Raw genomic sequence first — 18,688 nt, forward strand, 5'->3', positions numbered from 1 at the left:
TCCTTTGAAACATAGCCATTATCACTCTGTTTGCTCTCACAGTCATTCTGAAACGGTTTGGACAGCTCTCAAATACTTTTGAACCAATTTCTTTATGTTTGCTATTTTAGGTTTATGTTTTAGAAGGGAACAAAATACCATAATCGTTTCAAATAAAGGGCAGGTCAGTAAAAAACCGACCAGAGCCCATATTCTATATAGGGTGCAATGGGCCCTTTTGCACCATGGCACACCTTTAAAAAAGGTACTCCTGGTGCAAAACGAGATAGTACAGCATATTATCATGAATGCGCTTCTCCAAGGGCAGCTGCGAGCTGGGGGCAGCTAATTTATTTAAAGACGCAGCGGCTGCTTACAAACTGTCCCATGTTTCATGGTGCAGACGGCAGCTGCCTGCAATTTAAAGAGAGGACAGAGATCCAGGGCCGGATTGGCCATAGCGGGCACTGGGTGTTTCCACAGTGGGCCGCTAGGGTGGGGGCCAGTTTTTGTTACCGGGGGTTGGCAATATCGGCCCCTTTTTACAAAATTGGCCGAAACCGGCCCTCACAACCTGCTCGGCTACACTCCCCCCCCCCCCCCCCTCCCCCTCATCCCATAGGCGGCAGGCCGAGCAGTTTGCCAGGGCCGGTTTCTGTTCCCAGTCCGGCCCTGCAGAGATCCCCCAGCAGACAGGTGCCTAAAGGTCCGTTTTCCTCTGTAAAAATCTTAGGATGCTTGATTCCGGTCCAGGAAAGACATGGCTTGGCAGTTCGGGCTGGACTGTTCCCATGAGGCACAGGGTCAAGGCTGATTTGCATATGGCCATGTCTGAACTGAGGTGGTGTGGAGTGCAAAAAAACGATGGATTTAGGCCCAGATCTCTGTACTGGGGTGAATGTATGACATTGTTCTGCATTCTGTCCATCAACTGTTGTTTTTGCCGTTTTCCTCTGTGCCTATGTTTGTAATAGAATGCGGGTGCAGAGGCAAAGTGTTTCCCTTATTTGCATGAGGCCACGCCTTCATGCAAATGAGGGAACACTGTCTCAAGATAGCACTGGCACAACATGCGCACAAGAGCAATCACTATTACATATGTGGATTCACAAGTTTCTGTGGCCCCTCCTGTAATACTACAGTTCCCAGCGGGAGCAAAAAATTTGCACAAATGCCTGTTGCACCCCGGGGCACTGTATTCTAACACACCCATAAGTTATAAGCAGTGCTTAATTTGAGCCGTTGCTTTCCGGTGCTCAGCACCGGCACTTAATTGGTTTCCGGTGCTCGGCACCAGCACCTTATTGTCAACACCATACTTAGAACAGTGTACTACATGGGGTGCTGCTCATCTTATTTAGAGATGAGCAGAACAACGGTTGTTTAGGGATACAATACACATTATAAATTGCTAATCCCTGCCTCCCCAATCATTCCTTTAGCTTTGGGGACCTGGAATAATCTGAACTGACACATTTACATGCGAGAAAGATGGTTAGTAGTTGTTTTGCCAGCGATGACAAGGGCGATGGGTTGTGCAAGCTGCAGTGGCCTCCTGGTCAGAGCCCTGGAACTTAATATTTCACTAATTAAGCACTGGTTATAAGTGGAAACCCCAAGTCCTTCATCCTTCAGTTGACAGAAATGGGGGCTTTTCACTTCACTCAGCAGTAAGATCCAAGTGTGGAAAGGAGCTTTGATTACATTCACTTGCAGGCTAGGGTGCAAAAGCGCTGTCTTGGTACTTCATGTGTGCAAAGTGAGTGACTTTAGACACAGTCCCGCCATGCTGGCAGGCCCCACCCCTTCGAATCCAGCTGTGTCATCAACACAGGAAGTGGAACCCGAGATGCACAAACAACACGAGCGCGCGCGCCACCGCCAGCAGCAGATGTTACAACTCCAGCCGCCGCCACGCCGAGGGCCTGCCCTTGTTTTGTTTTGCTTGGCACGTGGCCGCAGTGACATCACTTGTGCGGACTTCCTGTGGGCATTGCCCCGTCTGCTGCTCACGGCCCTGTGTTTTCCTTTTCCGTCACGTGGGGAGTGAAGCGGCAGGTGCCCCGGGAACGGGGGCTCGAGCCCTGCTTGCCTGATTTCCATGGCCGAGCCCGATGTTTGTGATAGCGGAGGAAGTGTCAGCGGAGTGCTGACAGGCGGCCTCACGACCGCCACACAACCCCATTGAACTGGGCAAGGAAAGAAACGCAGACCTATTTTTCTGTTTTCTTCCACTTGATGTATTAACGCTCCTCTGATTATATGCTTTATTAATAATGTGCAAAGTTTTCATAAAGAAGATTTAAACAAAAAAGGGAAAAAGAAACAGACCTTTAACTAGAAGAAAAACTACCACTATAAGTTACGATGTAACACAATAAAGTGGAATTTTATTGCTCCCCTCATTGTTGGCATTCCTTAATTGAATAATGAAAGAACACCTATAAAGCGCTTTGAGGGTGAACCGTCTGAAAGTGCTACTTAAATATACGAGGGTTGTACACTTAGCTGGACAAAGTTGCCCCCGTGCCCCACAGGACCCAGGGCACCCACCCCATCCAGGGGCTCCCAGTAGCAGCAGGGAAAACAAAGATTTAGGGTTCGGTCTAAACGTATTTACAACATAAATTCTCAAGGGCTGCATATGGGTCCATCATTTGGGGTACAGCCTCATCCAAAGAGACAGAACTCTAAGACCTAGGGTGAAAGAAAGGGAAAAACACTTGTGCTCTCTGAAGCTTTAAAAGGGGCGGTTTCCATCTTATTCTGGTGGATAGAAAGTTTGGAGGCCTTTGAGCCTGTGATTGCATACACAGATGTAATACTTTTAAGTAACAAGAAAGAATTTGGGACAAAACAGTGTTAACAGGTTTTACTTCACTCATTCTGAGTCACAGTCATAACTTCTCAAGTGTAAATGGTACTTTCCTCTGTGGCAAATGGGTCTGCCCTACAGAGGCTTCAAACTTCCCTAGTTGTAAAGGGATCTGAAAGACCGACTATCTGCCTAAAGTTATTCTGGGTGATTATGTTATGTTATTATTAGACTTCAGCATCTTAAGAGCACAGATGTACAGGTGTAGTGTGGATAACTCTTAAAACAATTCGCACTGCCTCTTTCCTGAGGAATGGAATGCAAGCTGTTTCCACCATTGTATCAATAGGAATACTTACAACTTTACAGGCAACCCTTTAAATATGAGTCCCTTGAAATATCTTACTTTACCCTGACATACTTTAAACTTTGATGCATGGAAGTTTGGAAGATACATCTTTGTTTAGATAGCCCAAAGTGGATAGATGCCTCTGCTCTTTTTCCATCAACATTTGAATAGAATTTCAGAATACCCCGACTAGCCTGTACTGCGGACAGTGCTTTCCTTTTTATAAACTTGATGCTTCATGTCCATCAGATTTCCACAGTCCGCATATAAACTACTGACTTTTAGTTCTAAAAGCTGCAGTTATTCAGCCTTTGGCCATATCTCACCTCTCCCTACCCCGGGGGCTAACACTGCTGCACTTCAGACTCTTGAGTGGTGCTGTGTCACAACAGAAAATCGCAGCTTAGAGACTCCTCTAAGCTGCTCTAAGAACTCACTCCGTTTGCAGCTGAGAAACTACGAATATTGATTCACTGGTTTAGAATGCAGCTCTGAAAGGAAGGACACTTCAGACTGGAAGTGGATTTCCCCAGTGAGCATCTTTGCACAGTGATCTTCACTTTCACATTTTAACAATCTAGAGAAATGACAAGTGTTTGCAATAGATCTGGAATGGATGCTTCTAATGCGAACCTCTGTACTGGCTGAACGTGTTTGAGAGGGGTCACCGAGAGAACATGTGTCTTGTTTGCACATGGCCATAGTCTGAACCCTTTTCTCAATGAGCAACTTGGGCAAATAGATTTTTGTTGCACATGATCATAGTTTAAACCCTTTTCTGAGGTGTCACTTAGAGGCCACATAGGCATTAGCGGCACGTGGTCTTAGACTGACTCTTTTTACGTCTCGCCCACAGACATTTCCTTGCTGTCTTTTGTTGAAGATCTATTGTGGAAAGTACCAGTACTTACAGTGAGCTTTGGGCCAAGCCATTACCTACCAATGGTTGCTTTTCTTGTCAATCTCATTTGCTTTATTCTTAATGGCTTTCCTTCCCCCTTATTCTGTTTGTTCCTCACGTGGAGTATAACTTTTGTTGGCATCCTTTTGAATGGATGATTTGTATCCTTTTACTGCTCACATTTAGGGGAACTACTTTTTTCCTTTATCTTTCAATATTCTTAGGTGTACCTCCATTTCTTTGCTCTTACCTTGGTGTACTTCCTCCCTCAACTACCTGCACCCACTGCATGCTCTATGGTGCTCCTGCCTCCCCTCCCTAGCTCGCACTTTTCTTCCACCACCCCTCCCTTCCTGTCATTTGTTTGCTTAAAAAAAATTCTCTTGCCTCCCTGCCTCAAGCTCTTCTTTTTCGTCTGTACCCTCATTCCACTACTCACTGCTGACCCGCAACCTGCGTTAACCTCTCACCCCCATTCACACCTCCATTGCGCCCTGCCTGTCTTGTTAGCATCTTCATATGCTAATCTGCTTATTTTTTCCAAACATACTTTTGTTATTTGTTTTTTTTGTTTACCTCTTTATGGTTGGAGTCTGCCATCTTAGTATGTTAAAAAAAAAACAATGGCATTTCCAACATTTCATATGTGCACGCATGACTAGTGCCACATGCATGCATATACGTCATTACGCTGGGCTGCAGTAGTATCATGATGCATACATAAATGTATGCATCCTCGCACTTTAAAAAATACATTATTTTGCTGATGTTGAACAACATCAGCATAAAGCATTGGCAAAGAAAACAGGTCCGCATTTCAACCAAAAGGCAAAACCTATTGGCTTTGCCAGTATCTGTTTTAGAAAGGTTATTTATGGCACCTGTCCATGTAGGGACTACAATCCTAGTCAGGGTAAGCAAGATAGACACACTCAAATATAACCTGTGCTCACCCTCTGGTAGCTTGGCACAGAACAGCCAGGCTTATCTAAAGAGGCAATGTGTAAAGTATTTGTGCAACACACACACAGTAAGACAATGAAACACCACAAAAATACTCCACACAGGTTTCAGAAAAATAGAAAACATTTCTATGATAAAATCAAGACCAAAACAAAAGAATCCAGGAAGTAGAACCGAAGTGATGAATTTTTAAATAATAAACCAAAAATACTGCTTAGAAGTCACTAGCGCTAAAAGGTTACTTTAGGTCATGCTAGACTGGGGTAAATCCAAAGTTCAGGCCGTCCATGATGGAGGGCAGGCCGGTACAGGACTCAGGCGGGTCCTTCTGACAAAGTACCTTGGATGGAGTGAGCGCCGACATCGCAAAGCAAGTTGTTGAGAAGGCGCTGCGTCATTGTCAATTCCATGGATGGAGCCAAAGCAACGTTGCCAATCTGGCATCGGCGTCAAACTCTTTTTTGATGCAGGTGCTGCACCTTTGTCGAGCTGCGCAGGCTGTTGAAGCAATGTCGATGGGAGTCAAAGGACAATTTGTTGGTTCCGCTCTGCGCACATTCATAACTGCATGGATTTTGATGGTTCTGGACAGCAGGAATCACCTTTCAGGGACCCATGACTGGATTGGCAGCGTTTGGGAGGGCATGACTCACAGATGGCAGAGTGCCAGTGGTATTGAAGAAAGTTTTTGATGGTCCTGAGCCTTCAGAACACGGGGCAAGCTAGCAAGCCATTAGAGTCGCTCTGGGTTCAAGTGAGATAGGTCCAGTCTTTGCTTCAGCAGGGCAGAGATCAGCAGGGCAGCTCAACAAAGCAGAAAGCAGTTCCTTAAGAGCAGCAGTCAGGCAAAGTGGCAATCCTCGTAGCATAAGTCTTTACTCCGGGCAGAGTTCTTCACAGGTTCAGTAGTGTACTGCTTTGATAGAGTCAGGGTCTCAGTACTTATACCCAAATGTGCCTTTGAAGTGTGGGTGACTTCAAAGCAGGCCTTTGAAGTGCACATGTCCCCTTTCAAACCAGCCCTGTCTGTCAGAATATCTGTGAGGGCTAATCAGCACTTTGGGGCCGATTAGGATGGAGGATTTTCCGCCTCCTCCGGGCCGGCGGAAGCCACCTCCGGCCCGGAGGAGGCGGAAAATCCTCTGCGGAGTCACCAAAGACCCACCGCCAAATTAGGATGGCTGGTGGGTCTGGAATTCCGTCCGCCGCTTTTCCGCCGCGGTCGGCTTCCGACCGCGGCGGAAAAGCTATAACATGGCAGCCGGTGTCTATGAGACACCGTCCGCCATATTATGATGTTTGTGGAAAACTGCTTTTCCAAGGCGGCTTTTCCGCCATGGAAAAGCATACGGACATTCACTTTGGGGGCCCGTTGCGGGCCCCCTGGGTGAATGGGGGGTGGGGGGTGCACATGGGGGGTACCTATGGTACCCCCCTGCATTTGCGTGCACAAAGCGGCAGGCACCGTGCGGTCCCTGCCGCTTTGTGCATGTAAATGTAACACATGCTTTTTTAACATTGCGGCGGGTGCAGCTTGAAGCTGCACCTGCCGCAATGTTAAATATAGAGGATGTGACCGCCACCCTGGCGGTCACATCCTAATCAGGACGGAGGGAACGCCGCAGCCCCTGCGGACGTTCCCTCCTCCTCAAGGGTGGCGGACGGACGCAAGTCCGTCCGCCATCCTAATCGGCCCCTTTGTGTGGGACACTGGACACTGCCTATTCATGTGTGTTAGCTCCCCCTTCCTCTTCCTGCCCAAGAAGAGCTATCAGAATGTATATGAATGCAGATGAGTTCTTCATTACACCCACCCTTCCTGTGTGTGGTGCTGTCAGAGGGAATGCACAAAGTGTAGCTATCACCCACGTGGGCTTTTGTGAAGACAGGCTGCATGGCACATCGAGCAGTGAAAAGTCCACTTTCTAAAAGTGGTATTTCTAAAATAATAATGTTAAACCCAACTTTACCAGTAAGGAAGATTTAGCATTACCATTCCTTTCTAATGAGGAATTACAGCTTAAAAGTGTTTTCTCATAGGCCAGCATTGGGAATTCCGTAAGAGTAGACCTCACAGTTATGAAAAACAAATGTAACTGTTTGTCTCTACCAGGACAAGTAAAACTTAGAAGAGTTGTTATACTTTTTACTTACACAGCATCCTGCCCGTAGGGCTACCTAGAGCCTACCTTAGGGGTGACTAATGAGTAACAAAAGTGGAGTTTAAGGCTTGGCAAGTAGTTTTAAAGGCCAAGTTGAAGTGGCAGTAAACTGCACACACATGCCTTGCAATGGCAGGCCTGAGAAAGATTAGAAGTGCTACTTGTGTGGGTGGAGCAAGCAGTGCTGCAGGCTCACTCACTGAAAATATGCCAATCCTGTATACACTGATACCACCATGTTTAGGGGGAAGCACATGCATGTTAGCATTGGTCAGCACTGTTAAAGTGCTCAGTGTCCTACAGCCAACAAAAAGATACAGCAAAAAGTGGAAGTAACAGGCAAAATGTTGGGGGGAAGACCACACTATGGATGACAGGCCTTACAGTTTGCCATTGCTTGGATGCACTGTTCACCAAGACCACAGACTTCTTGGATGGTTACATTGTCCCATTTGTGTTCCCATGAAGTTTGCTGAAAGGACGCAGTCGTTTTTCTCATATAGCAGAAAAAAACCTGACCCGTAACTTGTAATTCGGACTCGGTGTGTGCTCTTTGATCTATTTACATACTGAAATTATTCCATATTAAATTGTTGAATTATTACTTTTTTCATTTGGAAAGTGAGTCGTCTATTTCTCGATGGCAGGCTAGGCACATTGTTGCATGTATAGTATTCTTTATTTTGTAAAGAAAAGAATTAGAACACTCTGAATTTCTTACAGATGCACCGAAAATACTAGTCTATTTGTATCTACTGTCTAATATGTGGCTGCTTACTCTTTTAAAATCAAAATAGGTACTCAAACCTCATCTTCTGACTCCTTTTCGGAATAGTTTTCTTGAGGAGGTGGTTGCTTCATAATGGCATTTTCTATCTATGACAGCGAGGTGGAACACATCCAGTGTCGCCCAACTCATACCAAAAACTTTCTGAAAGGCAGACCTATTGGCTGTTCCATTACATATTTAAAAAAGAAAACAAGACTTACTGGCATTGCCAATGTTTGCTTTGAGGGATCACCGAGGGCATGTCGGACTTACTTTCATCTCGCTTCGGTGCCTGACCTAATCATGGATTCGCACTCTGCAACTCTGGGCATTAAGCTTGCTTAATCTCCACAACGGCCCCCGCGGCGGGATGCCTGGCTTTCACCTTGGGGATGCCCTGTAGGGGCTATCTCACAGGGAAAAGCCAGGACGGGTTCCCAAGGCAAGCGCGGAGATATCCCTTCAGGGGTCGATTCTGGCGCTATATAAGAAACATAATAATAATAATAATAATAGTCATAATGTGAGCCCTTTTCAGATCGGTTACTGAGGCACATGGAGCATGGCTGAATGTGGTAATTTGTACCAGGTTAGTTCGTGGATATTGTGACTCCAAATGCCTCTGAGAGAAATGGGAGACTTGTTCTGCAGTACACAAGTGAACAGCGCATAATGTGTAAAAGAGTATGTGCCAAAGACCAAAGTATTGTTCAGAAGGCTACACTGATTTAAATGCTCTGCACTGACTGTTAAATGCACCTATGAAAGGTTGTGGTGCCGAATACCAAGTCTGTGTAGTCTTGATTCCTCTTCATACCTCTTTAATCCACCACCAGAAGCTCTCTGCCTCTTTAGCTCATTCTTAAAAGGTTTTTCATCCCTGCGTTTTTTTCCTTTGTCTGTCTTTCTCTTCCTACTTCTTTCCCCTTTTGTGTTTTTCTCTAACTTGCCATGAATCAAAGTTAATTGAGGGAAGATAAATGCTGTTCTCTAAAAAAGATCCCGTGGGACCCCCCTAACCTCCAGCTCAGATTCAGGAGTGCAAGAGCATAAATTCACTAATGAATCTTGGATGCTGCAAGTCTGTGCAGGTCATAGTTGACTGTGGCCTCAGGAAGTGTGACATAATGGGAGGGTCTGGAAATAGACCTCTTTAGTCAGCAACATTTCACCTGCTGATAGTGACTGACTCACGTTTTTACAGGCTGTGAAGAACAGAGATTATTAACGAGTAGTAATAAGATGTTTCGTGATGCCTGAATAGATGATGTTCAAAGAAAAAACTTGTGCATTGTCGAGGTGGCCATAATTGGCATTTGTTATATTATGTTGGTTGTAAAGTGCAATTCTATGAATATTTTTCGGTTTATATCTCTGCTCCAGAAGGTGCGTGACTCATTCAGTTTTCAATTTATATTTTTACAGACCCAACTTTACTCATCTATTAATAATAGTCCAATATTCCTAGCAGGTTTCCTGATGCCTTATTTAGTTTGCTGTTTGTTGTTTACTGTATCATGCTGTGTTTGTCCCAATCTCTTCTACCTCCTGGAGTAAATCTTGACTCGATGTCTTCACTACCCCTGTAGAGTCAGGTTTCCTTACAGCATGGGTACTCACAAACATTTTCCCGGAGGCCGCAAATTTTGGTCTATGGTGTGACCCGAGGCCGCACTGATGCCAGCGGGAGGTGTAAAGTGGGAGTAAGGGAAGCAAAACATGTATATCTGGTAGCTATCTTCAAAATGAAGGTGTTTCTAAAGTTAAGGGCCTAGTTACTTCCCTTTAAATAACTCTTTGCTGCATATTTAATTTTTTTTCCATGTTAGTGCTGAGTCGAGGCACAGCAGTCCAATGCTGCTGCTTCCCAGGGGGGGCCGCATGTAAAGGTCAGGAGGACCGCATGCGGCCCCCGGGCCGAACTTTGAGTATCCCTGCCTTACAGAGTGCCCTAGGGCCTGATTTGGAGTTTAGCGACATGTTACTCGATCACAAACATCCTGTGGCCCTTTATGAAGGTGGATGGGGAATCTGACACATTTGTAATGTGGTAACCCTCCACCAAAATCAGGACCGCAGTCATTAAATTGGACTGCACTAGTATTTCGATCCTTGGAGACCAGAGAAGTAATTTATATGTTGTACAAATACCTGACGAGACAAAATTATAAAACGCAACATGGCGAAGTTGTTGAGATGCAAGTTAAATAATGGTTTAGGTGTTTTTGTACACAGTATGTTTATAGGGAGACCGTCTGTGGCCTGGGTTGAATTGCAGGTGGGTTGACGGAGAAAGCGTGTGAACATGTTTGTCTCGGATCCCTTCTACATTGCTGGATAGATGGAGAGAGTTAAATTTAAGATCGGGAGTTAAATTCAGGGTGGTTTCTAAGTATGGGTGTGTAGATAGACCTTGTTTGGAACTGATGCAGTGAATAGTTAACTTGCTTCTTGGTGGGCAGGAAGACTACAAAATAAATAAGGTGAAGTGGTTGTATTTCTTTTGGCCAGTGATTGGATGAGCAACTCCATAAGGACAAGCGTGATGGGGATCAAGAATAGAAAGAGACCAGTTAGTAGATCGTTTAGAGTTAGTGAGAATGCTATAGCCTGTTTCATGATTGTAATGAATGGCTGAGGTTAGTGTTGGTTGATTTAACCCCTTCGGTGCTTGTGGCGAGACCAGCTCGTCATGAGTCACGGTGGAGCTGTGCTCATGACCACCTGGTCTCGTCATAACGGCGCCGCTCCGCCCACGTGCGGTTAACTCCCCGCCTGCGCGGGCGAATTAATCAGTGGGCGGGGTCGTGACGAGACCAGGCCGTCATAAGCACAGCTCCACCGTGACTCATGACGACCTAGTCTTGTCACGAGCACCGTGGCGCCGCGCTCACCCCCCCCTGCCCTCCCCTCCCACACCGTGGGGGAATTACACCCGAAGGGAAGGGGTTAACAGCAGTAACCAGGCTGTGTAATCATTTTTGCTTAGACTGCGCTTGAAGGAAAGGATGGAATGCTTGAGTATTGCTACAGCTTTAATGGGGTTTAGCATCACATAACTAGTGAACATACATGTGAGGAGGTCCATTCTTACCTGTAAAAACCTATGTCTTTTTTTTGTTTTGAAGCTGTTTTTGGTCTTTATATCTGAGTAAGTCTGCCTTATGGGGCTTCACCCACAGTAAGCGTCTGTTTAAAATTGTTTTGAGCTCTACCTTTAAAATTAGGTCAATAGCTGGGCGAAGAGGCCCTGGAATGTTTACACATAAACATGTGAAATTTCCTAATAAACAAACTCTGACTGCTCCAGTAGACCGCAGTGTGGGCAGTCCCGCCCCCTCTCTTCTTAGGTGCCACGATACCCCCATCCATGGTGATATGCACACCATGCAAATCATCATAACATAATGTGTGCACAGGTGTTCAGGCTGTACGAGGAAGACTCTTTTATGACTGTCTGTAGGTGGCACTGTGGCTTATCAGGAAGATTGTTGGTGCTGTTGCACTTCCTTCATTACTCGCCACATTAAAGGCGGAATCGCTAACAAAGGATCACTTTTCTGGGGAGTCTCCAGGCTTGAGAGCCTTGGTCCTATGAAGAGAGGAGATTCTTGGTCTCCTTGAGTGCCAGGAGTTTACGTCACCGCTCTTGTGTGTGATGACAGCAGGAGGCAGCCAGCGTCCTCACCCGCAGAAGCAGGTGTTTAAGGGGAAAGCAGATCGCCTCCCTGCCTGTAGCAAGTGTGCTGGGCAGCTAACCCAGCCGGTCATTCTATGCACAGTGCCCCTACGAGGAAGCAGTGCCCCTGCTCAGGTGTATCAGACGCCTGCAGTAGCTGGATCAAAGTTTTAGCTGTGGTAAAAGCCATTGAAGGGGTGTTTCAATTTCTTCCAGAAAAAAAGAACCTGCAATAGGGCGTTCACCGGAGCCAGCACCAAGAATTTGGGACTCTTTCCCACCTGCCATCAGAAGAATCCCTTCTCGAGCACGTTTCAAAAAGGAGGCCAAAACCTTCCTCATAGGTAAATTCCTCGTCTAAGGCCTACCTTCAACCACCACATTGTGCTAGATGAATCTAAGACTATTGCTTCTTCCACAGATCACCAATTCTCCCTGCAGAGATTATGTGGGACCTTTGTTTTTACTGACTCTAACTGTGATTGTAACTGTAGGAGAGTAGGGTCTGCAATCCTATGATCACCCAGATTTTTTGCTTTTGTTTCACTGGTTTACGACTTTCTCTGGCTGTGGGCCTGCCAATCAGACCCACAGCCTGGCTGTTCTCTCTCTAAATTACAACATACTGGGCCACCTTATCAGACCCTGTAACTCAGGGCATAGGTGTACCCAGGGCCTACCAGGGGCTGAAGCATGTATTATGCCACCCCTGGCTGGCCTCCTAAATTTGACACAACTGGCTGCATGACAGCTGGGGCAAAGTCGTGTAATCACCCTTTGCTATAGATATAGTATACCTATATCTAACCCTAAAATGGACACACAGATTCCTATCAGTCACTCCTATGGCAGGCCTTAACAATCCTGAAGGCAGAATGCTTGGAATCGTGTGAGATGGTGCTCTGGCATGAGCTGAGCCTGTCTGCAGCTTGCGGAACCAAGTCCTAATAGCTGTTCCATGATATCGCATACCATATACTCTTAAGTGCATTATAATCCTCGCGGTTAAATGCTATCTTTGGTATGGCTTTGTCAAAACATGTCGAGTAAGGTGTCATACGAATTGGAATACTAACCCCTCGCCAATTCTGGCGACGGGGTTAGCATTCCACCCTTCTAGAGGGACACGACATGTATGTAACTGTGAACCCCGGTTAAAGTTAACTGAAGCCTCAGCTCCACAAAATGGATGCTGCCACCACAGACACGAGTCTGACCCCCTGCAGCTGGGAGTCCTTCCAGCGAGGGGAGCCTGGACAAAGGGTTTCCTGTCAGGGGCGGTGCTAGCACCGTCCCAGACATGGTTTTGTGTATCCTGGGTAGGCAGGGCTTTACAGGAAGGTGACTGCTGAGTGGCACCCCGGTGCTCACTACGCATAGGCCAGTCTGAACCAGTTCCAGGGGCACACCAGCCCCTGGCCTGGGGAAGTCCGGCATGGGAGAGGGGTGTAACCACCCCCCTCCTAGTCCCACCCATAGGCAGGACCTAGTCACCGGGTCAGCCCCCTTTTTTAGTATAAAGATGGGAGCGGGCCCCCTGTTCAAATTAGATCATCTTTGGAATCAAGACACGACTTTCTGCGAAAGACATCAAGATTTCCTTCTTCAAGATTCTCCCTTGTGGCTAAGGAGTAGTCACCCTGCATCAAGCAGGCACCATCCTAAGAAACACTGCGGTCTGCTGCAAGTCCTTCTTCACGAAACCGACGACCCAGCTCGACGAAACCCGGCTTCCCTGGCACCTCTGACCTCTACTCCCCTCTACAGCAAAGCTGAGAACTGTGAGTGCGACGAGACCTCGAGGGACCGACGATCGCCAAGACTGCACGACTTCTTTGCAACAAGCCCACCGTGTGCTCCACTGGTGAGTGCTTTGGGGTCCGAGAAGCCCCAACCCTGAGCAGCTCCAGCACCGAAGATCAGCCCTCCAGCATCTCCACGATCTGCGTGGGGCCCTTCTGCTTTTGCGTGCTCACCGCGCTGTGTGGCTACTAGCCGGCTGGCTTGTGGCCTTCTTCACGACGCCCGACGACATCACTGCTGCTGGTCTGGTTGCTCCAGACTGGCCCTTGCTTCCTTCTTCAAGAGAGGCACCCCGGACCCTCCTGGTCCACTCCAGACGCCATTTGAGTCCACCGCGTGGGCTTGAATTTGCCAAGGCTTTGTTGCCCAATCCTGGGTCCAGCGACGCCGACCGCTTCAATCTTTGTGGGACAGCTCGCTCCTCCATCCTGGTCGCCGACAACGCCTCCTGGTCCGTGAGATCTGCGAGCACAGCGTCACCCACTCACCTAGTCGAGGTGACTACCATCCGGTGCCCTCCTGGTGCCACCTGACTACTGGCTAGTAGTCTCGAACTTGGTCCCCTCTGCTTTCAGGTGTCATCTTCCTTCGATCCAGGCTTGGATCCATCGAACTTTCTTCACTGGTCGCCTGCCAGCAACTTCTTTCTTCCAGGCTCCTGGTCCGTCTACGAGGATTCCCGACGTCTTTTGAGACCTATGCAGCTGCAGCCCCTGGGCTAGGTAACTTCGGCATTTCGGTGCCCCAGCATAGCCTCACCATCCAAGGGTCCGAATCCACTTTCGTTTTCCACCTACCAGGTCGGGTTCGCCCGAGAACACTAACTTTGCATTTACTAGCTACCATAGACTTTGTCCCGCATCCCGCGTGAGAGTGCACACTCTGCACCCGAGTCCCCTGGGTCTCCTAGAAGTAATCTGAAGATTCTATAGTCAAGATCTAGCGATTCCAAAGCCTATTAGTACTGTACTTACCTGCTAGTAATTTCGCATTCCACTTTCAGAGTATATGGTTTTCCGTGCCCCTCGGGCATTTGTATATACTGTGCTAACTTAAGTATTTTCGTAAGAGTTTTGTTTTGTGCTTAGTACCCTGTCCTCATAAAGAGTACAGGGCTGTTGTGATTCTTAATAAATATCTTGTTTATTTTCATAACACTTGTGTGGTGTCCTTTCACTGGGTATTCAAGGGATATATGTGTGGTATAACAGCTGGCTTAACACGCCCTCTCGAGTCTTTAGCCTTAGACTGCTCGTATCCACGCTACTAGGATAGCTGGTCTATAAGGTTGACTTACAACCAATCATCAATAAGGGTTGCTGGACTGATACATAGTGTTCACTAGAATAGTGAGCACTGCATATCAGGCCACCTTCTCACAGTAACCATACACCTGTATCCCCTTTTTCCCTATGTTCTCAGCACCCCAGCCCCTCGCCATCCTTTTGTTGATTTTGTATACTTCTGCACTTTAAACGTGTTGGAAAGCGCTCTAATACCCTCAGGGGTCAAGTTTGCTCTCTATAAAACACAAAAATAAATACATAAATAAATAAGAAGGGTTGGGGCACCACTAGAAGACATAAATGGAATTTGTTGCCTGTCAGGGGTGTGGCAGCCCCCAGAGAGGTCCCTCACATCAGTTTCAAGCGGCTCATGATCCCAAGAAATGTCTTTCTATGTTTCGAACACTCCTGGGGCTGACCATGTAGTGTGCCATCCAAGTACATTCACTCATTGAGTTTTGGTGTTTTCTGTTGTTGTTAAGCAATCTGGTTTAAAAGAAGAAATTAATATGACATGCCTTCAAATATTCACTTGTTCGTAGTTTCTGCTATTCCAACTATGTCAAAGTCTGTAGACATGGCTTCTTAATAGTTAAGGAAAACATCAGTTTATAGTTGTGGTAACTTCCTGCAGTTCATAATGGTGACATGTGTATTTTCTTACTGTTGAATGTATTGTGACACCCTGTAACAAAACCAGCAGGCCTGACATTTTAATAATTGTATACCACATGTGTATTATAGACATGTTTGGGGGTGTTGTGATTTTAGGAGTATGGTCAACTGGCACAAGCTGTCGGGTGCCTCAGACGTAAGAGGTGTGGTTGACATCCACTGGGGTATGTTGGTACTATGCTCTTTCCTTAATGTTCACCACCTGTATTTTGTAATGCCTTTTGAGGCTGTTCCAATAAGTTTTTCCACTTGGTATCTTGAATAGATTTTTATATTGTGTGGCGCCCCTATTTTTGTGGCTATTCAAGTACTCTTCTTTTTTAAAGACAAAAAAAGTACTGGACATTGATTTTTTTACTATAATTTGTTCCGTTTCCAATTCTGCGTTTTTAACTAACCATGCCAGTCTAACTAATCAGTGGAATGCTCTGACCTGCTATGATGAGAGTCGAGAGCTCAAATGGGTACTCCCCCCTCAGCCCAACCCCCCACTCCTTTGGAGCGGCCACAGTACGGTGCCCTAGGGCACCCCAAGCAAACAAATCTCAGTTGTTAGAATTGGGATCAAGTAACCTCAGATCCAATCCAGATTTCTCACAATGCACTCTCAGTGAGACATAATCAAAGTCATCCCACGCACTTAGCTGAAAACACTTTGAAGTAAAATTCCTTTTGAGTTAAGTACTCAATACGTGTCTGTTGTAGAATGCCCCCATCATATTTTTCATTCTCAATGCTTAGTGGTCAACAGTGTACAGGGGCACATCCTCTGGAATTTACTGGCTTAAAACACACCTGATTGTCTATGCTGAATGTTGAACTTCTTAATTGACAGCATAAATATTTTACCTCATTTTAGATAGGTGATTGGATTCTGTTATTATTTTAAGGTGCGAATTTTATGTCAAAGGTGAAAAAGCTAATTGAACGAGTGTGCTTACGATCAACTGTTTTCTGTAATTGTTCAACTGGACCACCTTCACCACTTTCTGCTTGTGTGCCTCAGTGTCCCCAGGTTTCTAGTAAAGCTCAGGAAATCTTCCCAGCCTGCAAAATGTCAGCGATTTGATGTGGAATGGGTCTTCTGGTAGCTTATCATGGTGTTTTGTTTAAAAAAATCACACAAGTATTCGCTAATTCATAGATTGAGTGATATGGTGACAACGACACTCAACTCGTACGTGTATGCATTTTTTAATCCATTGATGTACAATTTTGGCTACCGGTGCACCCCCCACTAATGGACCGCCTCTTTGCTTTCAGGGTGCCGCTGGGCCTGATGGGGTTTTGATAGCCGAGCGCTGAAGGGCTGGGGAGAGTATGGTCAAGCACCAGAAGCTCCAGTACTACGAGCCGCAGTTATGTTTGTCGTGTCTAACCGGGATCTATGGCTGCCGTTGGAAGCGGTACCAGCGGTCGCAGGACGATACCACCAAGGTAGGTGCTCAGATCTTTCTTTACTCTGTAGGACTCACAGGCGCCCGAGACGGGGAATCATGCTACGGATATCTGTTGTTTGATTGGACTATATTGGTGTAGATAATATTGTGCAGACTGGTAGTGGTGAAGAGTGGAAATCGATAAAATATGATTTTTAAATGTTTTAGAGGTGAAAATGGACTGTTTATATAGATTCATCCTTCTTCAGACCATTAGAAGCACGGCATCCTCTCTCACCTTCCTTTTATTGTTTGATATGGGTGATGCTACAGTCTTGATGTCCTTGTGGGGTTTGGGGTCTGGATGGTATTGCATGTTCTGTTTGTTAGAGACATGTTGCCTTCAGCAATTGGATGCATTGTGGCCAATCTTTCCAAAGGCCTAGGATGTCCATGTTGATCTTCAAGCGTAGACTTCTGGGTTATGCTGATGCTGTGTGTTCGGCCACGAGTCTCAAATGTATATCTTCATTGACTGCATTTTCCCAAAAACAGGGTGGAGCACTCAAAGGTTTACAAAGGCGCGAGACTCATCTTCTAAAAGAGGATGGCTTTTCTTGAAACTCAAGTTGCTTACTTCTGGAACGTAAAGCTTGAGAAGTAAAACAGTGAAAACATACCAAAAAAGTAGATTTGACTGGACTACGATGCTATAAAGTTTACGTCATAGCTTGTCATTTTCCCCACACACATGTTATTGAAACTTTTTCTAGAAAACCTCCAAAGTTACCTGTATTTTACTCAGTTTACAAAGTGCAAAGGTTGTGAGCTTGGTCAGTGGGGTTTTGGAGTTTGATTCCACACATTACTATATGCTTCAAGTCCTATATAGACTTTGACATGAACCTCCAGAGGGTTTACTTCTGAGCTTTGGGTGTATATGTATCTCGCAGCCCTGCTGTCTTTCTGCAAGGCTTTCCTTTCCCATGTGACTTTGCATTTGTGATGTACTTTTTACCTTTTTACATTTGCTGTTGTTTAATATCATGCAAGGTGTACTGATGACCTCTCATTAAAGGGGAGCCAGGGCGTATTATTAATCTTTGCTTTGGATCTGGTGGCTTTTGGGGTGCACGAACAGTGGCCCTCGGAGGAGTTGCAAAACTCCTTCAATGGCTGAGGGGGGCAGGCCGATGAGGATCAGGTGGGAGTAGGTGGCAACACGTTGTTGATTATCACAGAGGGGCCGGCTGTAGTAGGGGGGCAGGGACCTGCCCTCTTGGCAGTACCATAGTATAGAACTGCATTTGGTTTCACTTTGGAAAAAAACAACCGGGTTCAAGAGAACATGTTCTCTTCACCTGGGGAAAGCCTGGGGTGGGTCAAAGTTATGCTAATGAACTCCAGGAGTTGCAACTTCCATAACCTTAACTAGAAGTATGTGAGCTGCTGTACACCTTGGTGCAGATAGATCTGGTAAATTGTCAATATTTTACTGTACACACTCTTGCAGCAAGCACAATAATTCCTATGAAGTGCTGTAAGATGTTTCAGAGATAATGAGTTATTTCTCCTATATTAATTTAATTTGTACCTCAACTGCGCGGAACTCTGTGTTCTACAAAGTTAGTGTATACATATGTTAAGCTCTGAGCCCTTCAGACAACTCTTTCAACTCAATGCATTTTTGTGCCTTGACAAGTTCATCCAGAGTAGATGTACATACAAAGAAGTATCATCAAATCTGGTGATTGTTAAGGGGAGAAATGCATTGAGTTTAAAGGGTTCTGCAAAGAAGGGCTGCATTTTTACATATGGATACATTGAAATAAATGCAATTTTGGAGGGCACAACACGGAGCTCATCAGTACCTATTGAAGTACATATTGGAATACTGTAAAAATAATAGAGCACTGTATAGTGCACGC

General features: G+C 45.9%; 1 protein-coding gene across 1 annotated transcript in view; it reads left to right on the forward strand.

Moving 5' to 3' along the window:
- Positions 1-18,688, forward strand: part of GDPD5 (glycerophosphodiester phosphodiesterase domain containing 5) — an 899,605-nt gene that overhangs the window by 315,851 nt on the left and 565,066 nt on the right. Inside the window, exon 2 of the mRNA XM_086933859.1 lies at positions 16,645-16,818. Coding sequence (XP_086789985.1) covers positions 16,702-16,818 — 117 coding nt within the window. The 5' untranslated portion in view covers positions 16,645-16,701. The remainder of the gene's footprint in view (positions 1-16,644; positions 16,819-18,688) is intronic.

Source organism: Lissotriton vulgaris, chromosome 8 (genome assembly GCF_964263255.1).
Source record: "Lissotriton vulgaris chromosome 8, aLisVul1.2, whole genome shotgun sequence".
NCBI lineage: Eukaryota > Metazoa > Chordata > Amphibia > Caudata > Salamandridae > Lissotriton > Lissotriton vulgaris.